Source organism: Myotis lucifugus, unplaced genomic scaffold (assembly GCF_000147115.1).
Source record: "Myotis lucifugus unplaced genomic scaffold, Myoluc2.0 scaffold_42, whole genome shotgun sequence".
NCBI classification, from domain to species: Eukaryota; Metazoa; Chordata; class Mammalia; order Chiroptera; family Vespertilionidae; genus Myotis; species Myotis lucifugus.
In genome coordinates, this window is record NW_005871090.1 from 1,030,326 (window position 1) to 1,044,591 (window position 14,266).

General features: G+C 35.7%; 1 protein-coding gene across 1 annotated transcript in view; it reads left to right on the forward strand.

Moving 5' to 3' along the window:
* The first annotated feature begins 469 nt into the window (after positions 1–469).
* ANKEF1 (ankyrin repeat and EF-hand domain containing 1) overlaps positions 470–14,266 on the forward strand; it is a 16,322-nt gene continuing 2,525 nt past the window's right edge. Inside the window, exons 1-7 of the mRNA XM_006087952.1 lie at positions 470–867; positions 3,280–3,479; positions 4,201–4,350; positions 5,589–5,712; positions 9,782–10,604; positions 12,101–12,327; positions 13,738–13,904. Coding sequence (XP_006088014.1) covers positions 522–867; positions 3,280–3,479; positions 4,201–4,350; positions 5,589–5,712; positions 9,782–10,604; positions 12,101–12,327; positions 13,738–13,904 — 2,037 coding nt within the window. The 5' untranslated portion in view covers positions 470–521. The remainder of the gene's footprint in view (positions 868–3,279; positions 3,480–4,200; positions 4,351–5,588; positions 5,713–9,781; positions 10,605–12,100; positions 12,328–13,737; positions 13,905–14,266) is intronic.

Genomic DNA, 14,266 nt, shown 5'->3' on the forward strand with positions numbered 1-14,266 from the left:
TCTTTATCACATTTTTTAATGACTAAAACCCACATGGTCTCTACATTGGGGGGACATGCCAGTACAGAGCTATATAGTGGGGAGCTCAATTCCTTACCTTGGCAATTTAATTAGCCTCACCTTGTTCATACATAAATGGGACGTTTGCATCGAGGAGGGAAAATTAGAGATAACAGGAAAACCGCATAGTATTCATTATGATGGAAGATTTGTTTTGAAATATTTTAACTTTATACTAGTTGAAGGTTTTTGTATTTTATAACTTCTATTTTCATGAAATCAGTTGCAATAAATTATGGTAATAATATTTCCATATATTATTTCCATAATAACAAACAGCCTCTCTTCTTGGAGAAGCTTTAAAATATTATCATTTAATAAAAATCAAGGTGACATAATTAACTTTGAGTTCCATGTTTTGTTTTGTTTTTGTATGTGTGGTTTTTTTTGTTTTTGTTTGTTTGTTTCTGCTTTAGTATTTGCTTTGGTCCACAAAAGCATTTTCAAGAAGTTGGTCAAGTATGGCTTTAGCAGATAAGAGACTTGAGAACCTGCAAATCTACAAATGTCTTCAGTGTGTTCGGAACAAAGACAAGAAGCAGATAGAGAAGCTGACCAGACTTGGTTACCCTGAACTAATCAATTTCACAGATCCTATTGATGGACAGAGTGCTCTGCACTTAGCCTCGGTCTCCAATGACACTGACATGGTCAGCTTTCTCCTTAGCCTTGGGGCCCACCCTGATGTGAAAGACCGAATGGGCTGTACTCCGGCAATGAGGGCTGCAGAACTGGGCCATGAAATGTCCCTGGAAATATTAGCCAAGGCAAAGGCGGATATGACTCTAGTTGACAATGAAGGAAAAGGTAAAAACCCCAACATTCTATCTAGCAGATGCAATCCTTTTTATAGCCAGAAATCAATAAAGTGAAGTTTTTTGCTTTCCAACTTTAGAAGTGAGTTACTCCTGCACCTAAGAATACCAACTCCCTATAATTTGAAAATGTTGTAGGTAAATCTTAGGGAAACCAGATCTGATAGTTTTTTCATATAAAAAATTAGATTAATCTGTTGGGTGGTTTTTCTAAATGGAGAATTTTTAAATGACACACATTAATATTATTGTCATCATAATTATTCATTATGAAATAATGTTTAGACCAAAAGAGGGAGAGCATTTCTTATTCTTTTTTATAGTTTAGAACTGGGAGTAGTACTAGACTTAGGACTTCAGAAGGATTTTGTTTCTTCTTAATAGTCTGATGTAAAAAGGAGTTTGTTATACTTGGGAATCTGAAGGACTAAGGTGGATTCTGGCATAAACTCCAACTTTCTAGGGTCATTTTAAATAATTTGACTTCAAACCTGACACATGGCATTTCTATGATTGTTCAGGTGAGACAGTCCCACTCCTCCACATTGTTCCCCTCCCTCATCCCATCTCAATACCATGGTCCCTGAGCTTCTTGCCCAGATCACCCCAGGTTCCAGCAAGAGTTGACATAACCTCACGAAAATCACTAAGAAAATTACTACTAGGCTTAATATAAATTGGTAGATTTCATCACTTGTCCCAAAGAGTTGCATCAAGTACAAAGCCCTTATCATCAGCCCACAGTAGAGAAATGAATCCAGTTTTATAATGTTAATGTTTTCTAACAGGAACAAAACGTGTTTTTGTAACTCTCTCCAAACAGTCACTTGCTTAAGAGAAAGGAGAGGACAGAGGCAGGAAGAGTTATTTAATTGCTTTCTGGCACCACGTAATAAAGTAAACTTCAGATGCATTCCAGGGTCCAATGTAATTTAAAATGTCATATCCTAAAAACAAAACAAAACAAAAAAACAGAAGCTCCCAAAGCTCTATTGAACATCATTTTCCAAAGTGTGTTTCACAGACCATTGAATCACTGGGATGTTGATAAGTGGTACATGCAACATTGGTTTCACTGTCAAATTCATTGGAGAAACATTGGATGAAATATATTTAGGCATGTTGATTTCACATTTGTCAGACAGACTAAAGATGGTGACATTATCCATATATATTTGACCATAAAATAGTTTTTCCTTATGTCATCTTATTTACCTAGAGTTTTGTTGAATACACTTTGGGAAACACTGTAATGAAACATGTTTACCTCCTTGAGTTTGAAAAAGAGAAATCACAAGGAAAACAGGTGGAGAAATTGTATAGCGTAAATATCTAAAATGGTAAAATTATGGGGGAAGGTCAATTAAGAAAAATAAAATAATAAAATTGTAAAATAAAACTAATCAAGGTGAAATTAGAAACAAGGTCAAGTGAGTATTTGTAGCAAATATTAACAGCCATTAGGTTAAAATTTGAGCTCATTCAAATTAATATTAAACTTATCGAGGTTCTGGAAGTTGAGCATCTGAGAAAATGATATGGCAAATCACATAGGAAAAATTAGAAGTAGAAAATGAAACTTGAAACAAATATAAAATCTTGTCTCACACATACCCTTATTAGCACTGCCCTATATTGCTTTGACTCTAAAGAACCCATTCTGTGCACCAAGTGTCTCATCTTCCCCACATGAATAGACCCAGTTCACCTTGCACATCCCTCAGTTTGACTGCCAATTGCCAAACTGTTTTGCTTATTCCACAGTAGTCTCTCTGCCATTAACATCCTATATTTTGACTCACTGCACATTGTTTCTAAAGGATAAGCAAACATTTAAATGATTAAAAATACTCACTGGAGCCAGAACCGGTTTGGCTCAGTGGATAGAGCGTCAGCCTGCGGACTGAAAGGTCCCAGGTTCGATTCGGTCAAGGGCATGTACCTGGGTTGCGGGCACATCCCCAGTAGGAGGTGTGCAGGAGGCAGCTGATCGATGTTTCTAACTCTCTATCTCTCTCCCTTCCTCTCTGTAAAAAATCAATAAAATATATTTAAAAAAATAAAATAAAATAAAAATACTCACTGGATCCTTAGAAGCATGTGGGACATATTCTACCCCTGCATTGTATTTTCTCTTTGAACCACTTTGTGGAATATGAAGAAGGGAAGGCTTTAAGCCACACCTGCTTGTGACTGTTTTCTATCACAAGTTGAGTTTCTTGTTTGGTTTTTCTATCCTGGTGTTTCAGTTTATTTCAGAGGGAAAACAAAGACAGATATGCCTTTGTTCTATCACTTTAACTAGCTAGTTATGGATTTTAAAATTATCATTTTTCCTTTTTATCTGATTGAAATGTAAAGAAACTATTCATAAGTATTCTTTGGGGATTCTATTTTTCTACAGGTATTTTGTTTTACTGCATTTTACCTACTAAGAGGCATTATCGCTGTGCATTGATTGCCCTGGAACATGGCGCAGACGTCAACAATACTAGCTATGATGGAAAACCGGTGTTCCTTAAAGCTTGTGAAGCAGCACATGATATTAAAGAAATGTGCCTGACACTTTTGGAAAAAGAAGCCAATCCAAATGCTATCAACACAGTATGACTATTCCTGTGATTATAAATATTCATTTTTTTCAATTATAGAGTCTTATCAGTGTAACTTTGGCATTTAGATATGGCAAAATTATTCTGTTAGCTTATAGACTGTTCATTTCTATTCAAAATGCTTTAAGATTATATACTTTCAATACCTTTATATTACCATAATCTTACAGCTTCTTTCCTAATTATGTTTGGAAAATTGGTATTTATTATGCATAAATGTTAAAAGATCATTATAGAAAATACACAAGGTATCACTAAATCCTAATAAAAGTTTATCTTTTTGAAAAGAAAATATGTAGTTATGCTGTATTTTTTATTAATTTTGCTCCCTCTTCTCATTTGGCTAATTTTATTGAATTTTCTTACGTTTTCATAATAATTTTGAGACAAAATCAGATTTTTTTCTTAATAGAAAACACCTAAAATCTAATTTTAGCATATATTTCACTCCCTTTTTTCCCCTTTTTGCTCTACAATCTTTGCAAGAACTGCAGTTTTCTCACAAGAACATCTGGTGTGATCCACTCTGACTTTAGAATTCTACATTTTGGATATTTACCTATTGCACTGGCTTCATTTTTCCTATTTCATGAAACTAATAAAAATGTAGAAAACTAAGCATGTCTGTAACTCTAAGGCCAAATGGATTTAGATCATATTTATATCGAATATGTCATTTAACATAAACAGCATTTCATCTGCTTTATGTCCAGTCCACAGGTCGCACGGCTTTAATGGAATCGGCAAGAGAAGGAGTGGTAGAACTGGTTCGAGGGATATTGGAAAGAGGAGGTGAAGTGAATGCATTTGATAACGAGAGACATCAGGCTGCACATTTTGCTGCCAAAGGAGGCTTTTTTGATGTAATAATCTACTCTTCGCTTTAAAATTTGTTGCTAAAAATTTTCTCTCCTTTTTCTCAAAAATTTTAAATATTAATGTGGGTTACATTAGGGAGATTTTTTTTCTGCATTACTATCTTGATTTCCTTGAATAATTCTAAAATTATATTTTACACCAACTATTATTTTTAAAAACATACAGCTCTTCAATTTTATCTGCTTCCTAATTTATACATGACTAATACTAGTAGTGTTTTTTTCTGTATTCTTAACTATGACAACTTAAAAGTTTTGCCTACTGGGTCTACTGTATTTTATGCACTCCATTACATATTACAATCTTCAAAATATATTATGATCTAATTGTGGGGAAAACAATGTCAACATACTCTTATCACCATGATTATGTGTGTGTATCTTATGACACACCTAAATTGTAAACTCTATTCTGATTATCTGGACATTTCAGCAAAGGTTATCTCATAGGTACACTGACATTGCAGTAAAAAAAAAAAAAAATTAAAAAAGGAAACAAAGATGGCCTTATTTTTTAAAATGATGAATTATATCAAAAATTTCTTTACTCAATTTTCTCTGAGTTTTAACATAATTACCCTTAGTTTCTTCATTGAGTCTCTTCTCTGCAATAAAAATATGCATCACAATAGAAGTTAAATTTGGTAAAGAATTTGCTCCTCTGATGATGTTTGCCATAGTCTGATGCTTTTTAAAATGGCCTAGATTTACCAAAATGCTAGTCCCCCAGCTGAATATAGAGTTTCTTAAACTCTAGCCAGGGGTGGGGAACATCCGACCTGTGAAATCACTTCGTCTGGCCCTGACAAGGCATTAGGGATGAGTTAATTAAGTGTTGGACCAAAGATAGCAGGCTAATTTTAAGGTTGATAATGTTGTATGGCCCTTTGAATAATGTTATAAATATCCAAATGGCCCTTGGCAGAAAGAAGGTTCCCCACCCCTGCGTCAAGGTTGTTTGAGAGCAATTTTGGCAATGATAAAAATGTTGTATGTCTGTATTGTATAATAGAGTACAATACAGTAGCCACATGTGGCTTTTGAGTACTTTAAATATGGCTAGCGAAACTATTTTTAAGATTATTTTCTATTTAATTCATTTTGATTTAATTTTAAGTAATCACATGTGGCTAACATAATGTATTGGCTAGCACAGGTCTAGGAACAATCTTCATTCACTAAATGTACATTCCTATTCCCCTACATTATCCACTGTTTTACAGATATTGAAACTTCTTTATGCCTACAATGGAGATTTGGGACTAATTGGAATGAATGGGAACACACCACTTCATTATGCTGCCATGGGTGGTTTTGCAGATTGCTGTAAATATATAGCTCAGCGAGGTAAAATTTGCCTAGCAATTTTATGCTTAAAGTATTTATGGTTTATCCATGTTGTAGATAAGTAGGGAATTTGGGCCTGTCACTTGTTAGTTGCTTATGTTTTTCAGTAGCCCCAATCCCACTCATGTATATAGAAAGAAAATTGAATTTATTTTCTTACTCTACTTTCTGTTAACTCAGGAGTCTGGTCTTAAAAGTGATAAGAACCCATTTTCCCAAATATTTTTAGATTATTGTTCAAAATCTAATCATGAGTCAACAGATTATTATAAAATGGTTATAGTTATTAAACTCCTTTTTTAAATATATGTGAACATCAATCTAAGCAAGGACAAGCACTGGAAACCATGTCTGTTAATCTTAATCCTTAATTATTTTATTAAAAATATTCTATTGTGCCAAGTGCAACAATAACTTCTGAATGATTTGAAATTATGAGGAAAATATTTTAGGGAGAAATGTGAAATAAATTGAAAATGTTCATGGAAAATTTGAAATGTAAGTAATATTTATTATTTTAGCTTTTCCTGTAGCTTTTAAGTAACTTAGTTAACTTAGGAATATAAACTATGTTATATATAACCTAATGATAATATTAACTAAATTTAAAGAAATGGATCAATTTGTTATTAATTGCATACTAATTGAATATACATTAAAATTTTTAATTCTTTGTTAGTGATGGGACAGCATTCTGCTGAACTGTATGGTAGTTTTCTTTTTTTCCAGTTTCTGATAAATAGGCAAAATTTAAAGTCCCATGACTCTATATTAGAGCAGAGAAAGTGCTTTTGGGTTGTTGCTTTTTTTTCTTTACAAGGGCACAGAATTTCAGAAGTCACTGGGACCTAGAGATTCCATATGTAGTCACTAATATTACATATAAGTCTAATGTGCTGCCATAACTAATAGTGTACTAACTGATTACTCCTTCATCCTCCGAAATAATGAACACTTTTAACGAATAAAGAAAAACATATCAAATGCAATGTTTGCCCTCATAAACCATCTTATGAGTCTTGTTTTCAAATCTGTTGCAATCGGCAGTTTATTCTGACATTTCATTTTTAATATAGTGTATCTCTAAAAACTAAACATCTGCCCAGATTGAGACAAGCTTCTTCAACTTTAACATGTTTATTGCTTTCTTATTGGGACAAACATCACCAAACATATACTCTATTGTTCACACACACATAGAAAGCAAAGGGCCAGAGCTTGGGCCATGCCAGAGGCCTTCCCCAGCCATGCAGAAAAGATTTATCTTCCTGGCCGAATCATAAAACTAGACTGTAGTTTTAAAACAAACATCTGAAAACGTCCTGAATTCTGTAACGGGTTTGGAAGTACAACCACGTCACCAGATCCTATGAGAGGGGCTCAATTCCATAGCAGCAGAATTACCAGTTACATTTCCACCTTTAACATCTTAGATCTAAGTCCATCAGAGCAGCAAGAAACCAATAGCAATAAAATGCTCATTTCTGAGTAAACTGTCGGTTTAGTCTCGTCTATACTTCATTGTAAAGGCTGAATTTTTTCCCACATGAAACTATCTTCCTTAATATCCTCCTCTTTTGCCCCGAGTCCCGACACGGGAGGGGAGTTTGGAGTAGTTCTACCCCATGGAAAATTTTCCCTTTCATGGGCCTTTGGCTGCTGGTGTTCTACAGCACCAGCCCCACAGAGGAACATAAGTCACAAAGGGAATGGATGGGTCTTTAGTTATAATCATAAAGGAGGAGACAAAGTCTCCCAGGTCAAAAAGGGGAGAAAAAATACCTTCAGATTTGTTTTCTAAAAGGAGTGCTGAGGAGAGGAGGAAGGCACGTCTTTGGGAAGGCCAGAACAAAGGGTCAGTGAATCTTCAAGTGGAAGGGTTAGAGACCTTTTAGGAAGGCTTCACAGAGTGAAGATGAAGGGCAGATGAATGGGTTTGTTTGTTTGTTTGTTTGTTTATTTATTTTTTATTTATTTGAAACAGAGGAAGGGAGAGGGAGAGAGAAACATAGATGAGAAATCAACATCAACATCAACTGGCTGCCTCCTGCATGCCCTCTGCCCCACCTCAGGCCCCCAAGGCCACAACCCAGGCATGAGCCCTGACTGGAAATCAACTAGTGACCACTTGGTTCATGGGTTGGTGCTCAACCATTGAGCTACACTGGCTGGGCTACCTTAAGATCTTTAAGCTGAGATGTCTTAGTCTTTTATCCACATAAAGATTTCTAAGTAGGAGAAAACTGGGAACAGAAAATAAAATAGTAAGCTAAACAGCTTTAATAATCCTTGGATCTATAGTGCTGAAGTGAATATAGGAGTGGATTGGGAGGTAGTAGATAACCCCAGACACCCTGAATAAGCAAAAATGTTCAGTAAAAAAAAAAGCATACCCAGAATTACTATGCAATTATTATGTTATGGAATTTTACTATTGAGACCCCTTCCTAATAAGTCACTGTTCTTAAAACTGTCCAATATAGAAATTTTAGAATCCTTATTGTCTCAATACACTTTTTCTATCACTAATAAACTTTCAGCCTGAGTATAAATTTTTAGTTTTTGACAATACTAAAGGAAATATTAATCTTGTAAAGCATCGGTGATTAATTTTCTTTTTGACAAGGGATAAAACTATAAAGTGTTAGAGAGGCATGTTTTATGTTAGCTGCCTATACAATTGGTTGCTAGAGATACTAATTGGGCAACAACTTTTTAATCATGTGATTTTGGCAAAGCAATAGAAGAGTCTTCTAGAATCAAAACACTAGGAAGAACTTCATAGTCTGACATTTATATACTTAATGGATTTTTAATGCCTCAAAATACTTATTATAGACAACATAGCCTTCCTGGTAGCAATAAGTAGAGCCCCACCACCACCATCTATTCAGAAACTATATTTATTTATGTAATGTTGGTCTCATCATTTTAAGGAAGAAAACAAAAAAAATGAATTTTAATATATAACTTGGTCAAATATAATACTGAAATCCTTTAGACTTGATGAACAAATTACTTCTTTTTTCTGTTAGGTTGTTCACATGGCTTTACTAAAGAGCTGATCTATATAAATGACATTAATTTCACAGAGTATACAGATAAAATATCATTTAAGATTGCGTACTGATTTATAGTCATAATCATTCAAAAGAAACAGCTGTCCTTCAGCATTCTGAGTGCCTAAGGGCCCACATAAGCTGCCTGAATACAGTTTTCCAAATTCAGTTGTCACCCTTACTCTTTTCTGTTTGGCATGAAGAGTCCTTAGCAAGTATCCTAATATAGTATCTATAGAGATTAATGTCTTAATCCTTTGGGGGCAGATCATCTAAATTGGAAATATATCTCCCTTAGAAGTTACCAAAGTAAAGTGCAAAATAAATAACAGCTTAACTTTGTAATTATAATAGTCTAAATGTGCTCATCTCTATATATGAACTAGAAGCCCGGTGCATGAAATTCGTGCAAGAGTAGGCCTTCCTTCCCCCGGCTGCCGGCACCGGCTTCCCTCTGGCACCCAGGCTTCCTTCCAGCACCCAGGACCCAGGCTTTGCTCGGGCCACCGGCGGGCACCTGGGACCTGGGCTTCCCTTGCAACCCCGGCTTTTCTGGAAGGTCGTCCAGAAGGACGGCTGGTTTAATTAGCATATTATGCTTTTATTATTATAGACTAGAGGCCTGATGCATGAAATTCATGGAAGAGTATGCCTTCCTTCCACCAGCTTCCCTCTGGCACATGGGACCCAGGCTTCCCTCTGGCCAGAAGGATGTCCAGAATAACATCCACAAGGACATCCGGTCTAATTAGCATATTATCCTTTTATTAATATAGACGAGCCTTGTGTCCCCCATCAAGCCCTGCCTCCTACTGATTGGTCATTACACGTGAAGATGCGTGAAGGTGTGATGACCATTTGCATATTGGCCTTTTATTATGATGATGATAATTTGGGGAGAAACTTTTGACTAAGCATTTGAAATTAGAAAAACAGTTGAATGAATGTCATTTGTTAGAGCTATGCCAGTGCCTTGGAACCATTCATAATAATGATGCTTCACATTTTAGGATGTGACCTGAAATGGAAGAATTTAGAACATAAAACAGCCAGGGCTGTGGCTAAGGAAAGCGGCTTCAAAGCAGCAAGCAAAGAAATACGGCGGGCAGAGAGAACGGCTAATAAAATGGCCAAGCCAGGAGTCAAAAATCCGAATCCACTCTGGGCCCTTCGGCTTCATGATTGGTCAGTAGAAAATGAGGCTATACTTCGGGAAGCCTTTTCGTTTGTGGACAAGGGCGATGGGACAGTCAGCAAGGAAGATTTTGTGTTAGTGCTAGAGGAGAGGCAGGACTTCGTACCCTCCGATCAGCTGACCTACATCGCTCAACTTAGTGAAAAAGTCCGGGGAGCAGGGGTCAACATTAACGATTTTTTTAAGGGAACCCGATATTTAAGCAAGACTTATGTCTTGGGATCCTATGGGCCTAAGAAAAAGAAAAAAGGAATAGCCAAAAAGGGGAAGAAAGGCAAGTTCGTTTTACCCCTCCCGGTCTGCGTCATCCCTGACAATGCATTTCCACGCCGGAGTGATGGTGGGCCACCATATTACATGATTGAAACCTACAAGAATGTCACGGATTGCAATCGGTTTAATCGGGATCATCCACCAGAACATCCCATTCAGGACGACTCTGCTTGGTACATTGACGATTCAGGGAAGATATTTTCAAATATTAACTTTCTCACCAAGGCAGGAGACCTAGCTTCTCTGAAAAAGGCGTTTGAATCAGGCATACCGGTGGATATGAAGGATACTTATTACAAAACACCACTAATGACTGCTTGTGCAAGTGGAAACATAGAAGTGGTCAAGTTTCTTCTTGAAAAAGGGTATGTTTTTGGTTGGGTGAGGTTTAAATTTTCATGAGTCTTACTATTTCAAGAAAGTGATAGGAAAGCTAAGATACAATCAACTGCAGAATTTTAATAGCACAAGAAAGTGCTTCACCGCTGAAGCCTAGACTGCAGGTAGATCTTACTATTATATGGGAAACCAAGCTCATGGGAACATAGGAGTGTATGTACATGAAGATGTTTTGCCAGTAACAACTATGCACAAAGTTAAAGTCAAGAAGTTTTCACTCTGATGGTAGAAGAACCGTTCTGATTGGGTATCACAAGAAAAGTTAATTTAGTGTCAGATCTTTACCTAGTTGATGTGGAGTTGCTTTTCATTTTACTTTAAACTTAAAAAAAATTTATTGCAGTAAGAACATTACATGAGGTCTAGCCTCTTGACAAATATTAACTATCTGATATAGTACTATTGACTATAATTATACAGCAGATCTCTGGAATTTATTCATTTTATGTGGAGTCGCTTTTTAATCTGCCTCGTGTGTGTGTGTGTGTGTGTGTGTGTGTGTGTGTGTGTGTGTGTAGGGGAATCCCAACAAATTCCAATAAGTGAGATGTTGGCTATAATGACTAAAAACATTTTCATACCCTTCTCCAGAAAAAAAGCAGTCTTTCCCTTGGTTCATTTATAAATATATTTAAAATCTCAAAGCATGATATTTTCATTTAGCTTTTTAAAAATTAAATCTTTATTATTGAATTATTACATATGTACCCTTCCCCCCCGCCATTGACCCCTTCTAGCCTGCCCTGCTCCCGACCCCTAGCCCTTCACTACACTATTGTCTGTGTCCATGGGTTATGCATATATTCATACAAGTTCTTTAGTTGATCACTTCCCACTCACCCCTAACCCCCTACCCCCACCTTCCCTCTGAGATTCATTTAACTTTTTAATCTAAAACAATTCCTTAGGTTTAATTCCTTCTTTTACTATTGCTAAATAACCTGGGGTTAATTTCTTAACCTTTTTGTGCCTCAGTTTTCTCATTTTTACAATGGGACCCTAATGGGACTCTGCTCACAGAATTCATTGAAGATAAAATTAGTTATGTAAAGCACTTATTGGCACAGTAATTACATACTTGATAAATTGTATCATTATTATTACTATAAATGCAGAAATAGACTCAAAATGTAATAATATAACTCATATTTCCTGTCAGCTTTTATCTTTATTGGATTCAGGTTTTTCATTTTCCTTGATTTTAACCTTTGCAAAATTATAACCACTAGGATCTTAAGTGCCTTTTAAAGCTAAACAAAATATATATGTATACACAAAGATAAGAGTGTCTGATAATGCAGAACACTTGTCAAGAAAATCATGACATAGAGTTTAACTTGACTCAGAGCTTCCTTGGTTTACAGTTGAACAAGTTGATAAAACGATGAAGTCTTAGTGTTGTTAGCCTCCAGTGCTTGAAACAACCCATGTTTTTAGCTTGTGCATCTATTTTATCTTGTAGGGCTAATGTTAATGCAACAGATAATTTTCTGTGGACTCCACTTCACTTTGCGTGCCATGCAGGCCAACAAGACATTGTTGAACTTCTTGTTCAATCTGGAGCCACGATAGATGCACTTTCAATCAACAACTCAACTCCTTTATTTAGAGCCATTGAGAGCTGTAGACTGGATACTGTCAAATACCTACTTGATATTGGTGCTAAATTCCAGCTGGAAAATAGAAAAGGTATGTGTACATATTATTGGTGGTTAGGGTTAGAAAAGGAGAATTTATGTTCAATTCCAAACCCCTTCTGATTCTATTCTTGTAGGACCACATTTCCCCCTGAAACATAAGTGCTTTGCAAATCACTGGTGTTAAAGGGCTAATTCTTTGTGTTGCAATCTTTCATGGACTGATATTTTTGCAGAATACAATAAAAAGTGATTTACTAGAAAAATGAAATGGGAAAAAAACACACCCACAAAATACAAGTACAAACTTTTTTACTAGATCAAATGACAGAAAACTCTTCTATGAATTTGCTATAAAAATTTCCAAGTACTTACTCTTAACTCCTGTGCTTATTTCATTGTGGCCTAGTAACCTTTAGTTTGTGGACTTCACCAGTGTGCAAGTCATACCTTGAATTATCACACTGTTTAACTGTCATTTTCTAATAACTGGCATAGTTTACAGTCTCTGGATTTGGATTCCTTCTAAAGCTAGACAAAGTCATTTCTGAATTGAGGCTCTCTCTAGAAAATAAACAGAAGGCCTGTTTTATAAATATCACAAGTGAAGAATAAAAAATCACTTGATTTAGTATTTTAGCTTCTTGCTTAGAGTTATCATTTTCTTATAGTGGAATCCATTCTTTTTTTTTTAATTTCAGGGAAGAAGAGAGATAGAAACATCAATGATGAGAGAGGATCATTGATTGGCTGCCTTCTGCACACCCCCTACTGGGGATTGAGCCCACAACCCGGGCATGCACCCTTGACTGGAATTGAACATGGGACCCTTCAGTCCGTAGGCTGATGCTCTATCCACTGAGCCAAACCAGCTAGGGCCCGTTACTTCTTTTTAAAAAAATATATGTTTTGATTTATGAGAGAGAGGATAAGAGAGGGAGAGAGAGAGATTATTTTTGATCAGAGAACATTAAACCTCTGGCTGCTTCAGGCTGCCTCTGAGTCATGGGTAGTATTGTGCTAGGCCTGCCCAAGGACATTACAGGTGTCACAAATCCTAGCCACCTGATGATAGCACTTGTGAGCATCAATTTTCCCAGACCTTGTAGAATATACCTCCTTACATAATGTAAAGGGGAGGACAACAGAAAGTTGTCACTGCTTGGAATGAGAACCAGCAATCAGATATTCAAAATGTAATCTACCAATATTTTCTATCAACTTTTTAAGAAACATGCTTGAAAAAATTGTTTGGCCAGTAAATGGAATTGTAATTATAAGATTTTAGAGTTGGGTCCACCTTTGAGAATATTTGATCTAGCTCTGTGATCTTACACATACCATTTGCATTAGAAACACCTTTACTAGCCCATGCTAGGGCTGCTGTGCTGAGATAAGATTTTTTTCTACATTACTTATTATTGACTTGTTTATTATAGCTCTGAATTTTTGTTTTAAACAGGGCACACTCCCATGGATGTTGCAAAGGCATATGCTGACTCTAGAATAATTGGTTTGATTAAAGAAAAGCTAGATAACTTGCCAAAACCAACAGAAAGCCAAAAACTTGTGAAACCCAAGCCATCTATTAAAGTGAAAACTGAAGTTTCTGAAATTAAGAAAGAAGAGGTAAGAAAAACAATGATTACCCATTAGTAACTAGAATGCCTTAAAAACTTGTTGGGGAACAGGGCAGTGGTACTATTTACATACTGTTACACAACATGGACCGAATAATAGACAATTTATATTTTCAGCACCATTTTGCAATACTTTTAAAGAAATATCTAGCAAGGGAATTCCTACTACTGAAAAGTTTAAGAAATATTTGTTGCACATAGAATCCACACAAAAAACACATTGATTCAGCCAAATATAATTAGAATGTTGAAAACAGAACTGTTATTGGATAGGTGCATATCTGTATAATATATATATATGATATATATATATATATATATATATGCGCGTATATATATATATATATATAT